This window comes from Monopterus albus, unplaced genomic scaffold (assembly GCF_001952655.1).
Source record: "Monopterus albus unplaced genomic scaffold, M_albus_1.0 scaffold3.1, whole genome shotgun sequence".
Lineage (NCBI taxonomy): Eukaryota > Metazoa > Chordata > Actinopteri > Synbranchiformes > Synbranchidae > Monopterus > Monopterus albus.
Genome location: NW_018127883.1, coordinates 78,576 through 84,201, shown reverse-complemented (window position 1 = coordinate 84,201; position 5,626 = coordinate 78,576). Strand labels below are relative to the sequence as shown.

Below are 5,626 nucleotides of genomic sequence, written 5' to 3'. Positions count from 1 at the left end.
TGCATTTTAATGTGAGGCTATGCTGGAAACCTCTCGCAAAGTTCACTGTGCATTTCTAATTTGTCCACAGGAAAGCTATAACTGCTCATCTATATTACTAAAAGGGCCCAGAAACTGAGTATCTCCTTTTATCTCACAGCTGCAGGAACAGCTGTCATGTTGTGAGTCTTGACTGTGACACTCAGGTTTCAGTGTTTTCAGACATAACTAACAGATAAATCCCACCACTCCTGATTCTTACAGGAAACCAGAGCTGTAAGAGGCCTAGGATGTTTGAAAAAGAAGTCAATGAAGAGGCTTTTCCTTAGCCCCTCACTACATGACAAGCTTTACGATGATGGTCAAGGTGTTGTATGCTGTCAAGTATTTAAATACACAAGCGATAGGGAATGAGTTCCGTGTATGTTTTAGGCAACTTACATGTACAGTACAGGAAAAAGCTAGCTGAAATGCAGCTTAATAAATAAGGGCAACTTTTCTTTTCAGTATTTCACTGTTTATTACCATAAGCACACATAAAATGCATTCATCTACAAAGAAAGCAAATGTATTGATTGTTTTCAATTGCAAACAAGAAGAAACACTTTACGATTTTCAAAAGGCTCCAATATGTCTTTGTTGGTTTTTCAGAGGGACCTTCTCAATCATTTCACAAAATGACTGTTGAAAAAAATGACTAAATGCAATGCAAAACTAAAATGTACATACACAAGCAATAGTCAATGAAAGGATTTCTTTAGTAACTTGACCTTACAATTTAACATGTCAGATACAGGCAATACAGATATTATATATGTGCACTAGAGGTATTTATCACCACGTGGGCTGCAGCAGCTTTCTGTGTAATGCATGTAGATCATATAAACACACTATGGCACAACATTTCACAATACACAGTGTATAGTCACAGGATACACAGCGATTCCATTGTTATAATACTTCAAACACAAGTAGCCTACTGTATGTACTGCTGACTAACAAAGACTGAGCTACGATATGTTGCTTAATCAATTTAATCCTTTTCTTGTGCTACATGTGATATGATATGATATATGATATGACTTAAACATGAGAGAAAGGTTGCATGCCAAACCATTGCTGTCAACTGTAGTGTTGTATCTTTCTGTACATCAATAGTCCAAATCTCAGTGACTGCTAAATGAGTTTCTTCTCTTCACCTCAGATGGATACATTCGATCTCTTCTGTTACAGGCATGGTGGAGATCATTATATCCATCTCATCCACAGTCTTACTGGGTGCATACTTTGACCTCCAGCGCACCAGTGCTATCTTCTTCAGGTACTTAACTGTGTTGTTCTTGACACTGACAAAACAGAAAGTATTGATCATGCTGTTGCTCATAGCAATGCACTCAATGATGTAGAAGGCCACCAGCGAGTTCTTTTGGCGGGAGATGAGTGTTGGATGGAAGTCTCTGAGGATGGTGAAGCCGTAATATGGCGCCCAGCACAGGATGTACGCTGTTAAAATACCAATCAAGACCATCACTGTCTTGCGGCGACAACGCAGCCTCTTTTTTATCTGTTCTGTCTGAAAACCCGGGACATTCTTGAACCACAGCTCACGGGAAATTTGGGCGTAACACATTGCCATGAAAATCACAGGCCCAACAAACTCCACAGCAAAAACAAATAAGAAGTAGGACTGGTAGTAGGCCTGCTGCTCCACAGGCCAGATCTGAGCACAGAAAACCTTGTGAGTGACTGGGATGGTGCCACCATGGGGGTACATGGTCTCAGAGGCAAAGTAGGCAGAGGGAATTGATATCAGAATAGGAACAATCCAGACTCCAGTTATCAGGCAGTAGGCGGTTTGGTACTTCATACGGGGCCTCAGAGGATGGACTATAGCCATGTACCTGAAAGAACACAGACATGGTGTGGCATTCAGGGGGATATGAATACATAATGCAGTGCAGTCAAACACAGCACAGTACAAGCACAGTAAATGTGGAAAGTGGCACTCAGTCACCCATGGAAGATTAAAGCTCAGTGCACAGTGCTCTATTATTTTAATGGTCTTTTTTTAGTCAAAAAATATACAGGATTTTGCCAATTTATAATCATAAAGGCAACATGGTATATCAATCATGGGATACTATTCTAGATGCTTTTAAGCTTTCCCCATTCATTATCCTAATTATATGTCATATAACTAAAAATTGACACAATTAATTAAGATTATGAATTTTGCAATCTTAAAAGTGTTTAGTGGTTAATTTCTTGAGGAAACAATACATGCTCTTTATATGTGTTCATTAGCAGTTCAAATTAATTCTGAATAAATTAAATTAATTAAATAAATTTTTTGTCTTTACTTTTATTTTCTAATGTTCATTTTTCTGCAGCAGTATTAACATGCAAACCCCCCTAGAATGCTTCACATTTAATTAAGCAGAGCACCACCGAAAAAGAAGTAAGCGATCAAGCAGGCAAGCTGTTGCTTTTTTGTTAACACTACACTGTACAGCATACACAATGCCAGGAGCATCACAGATTCAACAGTGATTTATAATAAATACTGTGATGCGCTAAGCACAGGATCTATCTTCATTGTTACACTGCACAAATCAAACAACACTCCTCACAAGGCATCTTAAATCTGAACCAAGCTTTGGTGTGGATCTTGGTGTCATGTGCATTCATGTGTAGGCGTCTCCCTAGGTTAATGTGTGAGTATGAAATCCAGACATCGCTGACTGTATTATTTACATCTGTGTATTTTTCTACTGTGACACGTACGCACCTATCTGTGCTATTACTTCTGCCCACTAATGAAGTTAAAGTGCTCACGGAATGCCACCTGAACCCTTTACATTTTAAGGCTCTAACTCTGTTGGCACTGACTGAAATATTTACTGTTGGGCTTTACCCCACTTGTTTGTACCACTCAACATTTTTGCACAATAATGTTTGTTGTTGAGAATTGCTGCATCTTGGTTTTGTGTGTTGTTGGCAGTTCAGTTTACTTAAATCAAAGCACTGCTGGGAGGTATTTCATATATGAAAGGTCATAAATGTTCATATAAGTTGTTTGGGAATCCACTGAAAGAGAGTTCACTAATTTTATCAATAAAGTAATGTGGACTTTTATACTGTGTTCCTCCAACCTCAGTCTTACTGAATATCAAATTATTCTGCATGTAAGCTGAATGTTTTCCTGCTCAATTAATCTATTTTTGACCACATTTTCAATATGTTACAGACTAAACAGATGTAGCTGCCAAATGCATGAGGATAAACAAACTATCCAGACTCATCAAGTGCAGATGTCTACCTGCTGCACACTAAACAGGGTGGCAAGTGGGCAGTTGGTGTTGAGCTACTTTAAAAAAATCCAAGTAGGTTTTTTTAAGTACTGAAGGTGTTTGTGTGGGTGGGGAATGTTGATGAGTTAGAAATCAAGATAAATCTAGCCCCATCTCAACTGCAGTATGGTGCCAGGTTATGCCATTAGGACTGCACTGTTGATAAAAACAAATATATTCACTTCAGTGAATATAACATACAGCTAGAAACTAGTCTCCCACTCTACAGGTGTGATTACACTTTAGAAGTGGACATTGTGCAGCAGCATTGTGTTACTGTAGCTCCACTAAATTCAAATTGTGTTAATGTTGCAGCTTGATTGAACACAGCAGTGATTTTTTTTGTTTTATAATGGCTAACACCTGAAAGACTAACCATAGAATATTCATAGACAATGCTGTAAGACTGTTGAAAGAAGCTGTATTTCATTGTAACACAAATTCAAGCTCACAGGGACACGCAAATACAAAAATATGAAAGAAATAACAGACTCACCTGTCGACTGCAATTGCAAGCAAAGCATTTGTGGACACGTAGAGCGACACAGTTCGGAGATAGTTGACAGAAGCACACAGCACCAATCCGTGATCCCAGGAAAGCTGTTTTACAACATAGTAGTCTACCAGGAATGGGCAGCACACCACTGCCACAATGAAGTCTGAGATGGCCAGGTTGGCAATGAGCAGGTTGGTGAGGTTGCGGAGTTTTTTGTTGCGTGTCAGCGTGGCAATAAATATGAAGTTTCCCAATCCGCAGACAAGCATGATACACACAAGCACCACACCTATAACGATGGTAGCCACAAAGAAGGCCTGGCCCTGGGTGGTGTCTGGGATCTCATCAGGAGGGATGCCATAGTCCAGATCATAGTTGTCCAGGTAATGATCCAACTTGCCCTGCATCTCTGTATAAGGTGCTACTATGTGGCTGATATTGGATTCCCCCATGTCTCAGGACACACACTCTTTTTGTGGTTTGGAATGACTAGTATTTAAAATCTGTTTAATCTGACAAATGAACAATTGTGAAAATCTGTGATGGTTTTTGATAGATTGTGTTAAATTCTCTGTATGAAGATGAAAAGGCTGAATCTTCTTTGTAAACAGAAACACATCTTCACCTGGAACAGAAAGGTCCTATCTCAACATTACTCATGCAGACTCAGAATCCATGGTAACAAGATAGAATGAAAACAAATTACATGACCTCAGTGCTTCATGGGTAATCAGGCTTGCTTTTGTGACATTTCTGTGATATTTTCTAATGATAAATGTTTTATGGGTGAGGTCATTAGATCTAGTAAAGGACTCAGTGTAATTTATTAGGACCTTGTCATTTTACAGCAAACCAATATCACAGACCAGGCTCAGCATGATGACGCCATATAAAATAATTTGCTGCAAAAGTGGTCACTTAAATGCTCCTGCATGCACGCCAGGTAAACTATAACAACCAACTACAAGAAAAAAAGAGCGCATTTAATCAGATTAATCTGGCTGCTAACTAAACACATTAAGAAAGAGAGAGTGATCCAAAGCCACTGAGGTAATTCTAGGTAAAAAATAAATTGGTTATTGATCATTATTACGCTTATTTATAATGCACTGCCAGTGCAAAAACGATTTTGAATATCTGCAGAGCGAGAACAAACACGCACTTACAATTAGGACTCTATAGCATTTCATAAAACTAAACGCTGCAGCGGGTCTCAACTGGAGTGCTGAGCTCGGATAAGGATCATCACAGCCTAGAGAGGAATCACAGTCTGAGTTTGAATCAAACTAATATAAAACATGAAGGCACTCACCAGCAAAACGCATGCAGAAGATTTCGCGACTATTCTCAGCCATATAATAGAACAAAATATACCTTAATGCACGCTCAGTGTCAGGGGTGAAACCGAGCCTAAGTCGTGTATTATTGGACAATCCCACCAGTGGAGACAAGGTCGCTCCATCAGTCTCCCTACACACTATCTTCTGCTCCGCTCTTTTCCAAAGCGCGTCATCGAAAGTCAAAAAAAAGAAAAAAGTTGCGTGTGTTTGACTCCCGCCTCAGGTGACAAATCAACGATGACGCTGCGGTGGAAAAACCTCATCTCGCGTCTTACAGGAGGTGTGAGAGAGTGCAGTGCGCGCGTGTGCGGGCATGTGTGGGTGGTTCCAAGGGCTGAAACGGGTAAAAGTTCACCAGCTAAATGAATGTCCGTAAACGGTCCCCATAGCGCACACAACATTTAGGTCATGTTAACCATTACCCTTTCTCACAAGACTGGAAGGATGAAAGAAGCAGAGAT

General features: G+C 39.7%; 1 protein-coding gene across 3 annotated transcripts; it reads right to left on the bottom strand.

The window, feature by feature from the left end:
• Positions 1–524: 524 nt before the first annotated feature.
• Positions 525–5,405, bottom strand: prokr1b (prokineticin receptor 1b). Of its 3 annotated transcripts, none has more exons than XM_020602227.1 (3): positions 4,992–5,405; positions 3,826–4,450; positions 525–1,880 (listed from the first exon to the last, which is right to left on the bottom strand). In XM_020602227.1, exons 2-3 carry the CDS (start codon positions 4,275–4,277, stop codon positions 1,175–1,177), a joined length of 1,158 nt encoding a protein of 385 aa, XP_020457883.1. In that variant the 5' UTR covers positions 4,278–4,450; positions 4,992–5,405; the 3' UTR covers positions 525–1,174. The 3 variants fall into 3 exon arrangements, with proteins under 3 accessions (XP_020457883.1, XP_020457872.1, XP_020457893.1); XM_020602216.1 differs by having other exon boundaries at positions 5,138–5,405; XM_020602237.1 differs by having other exon boundaries at positions 5,200–5,405.
• Between the last annotated feature and the right edge of the window lie 221 nt (positions 5,406–5,626).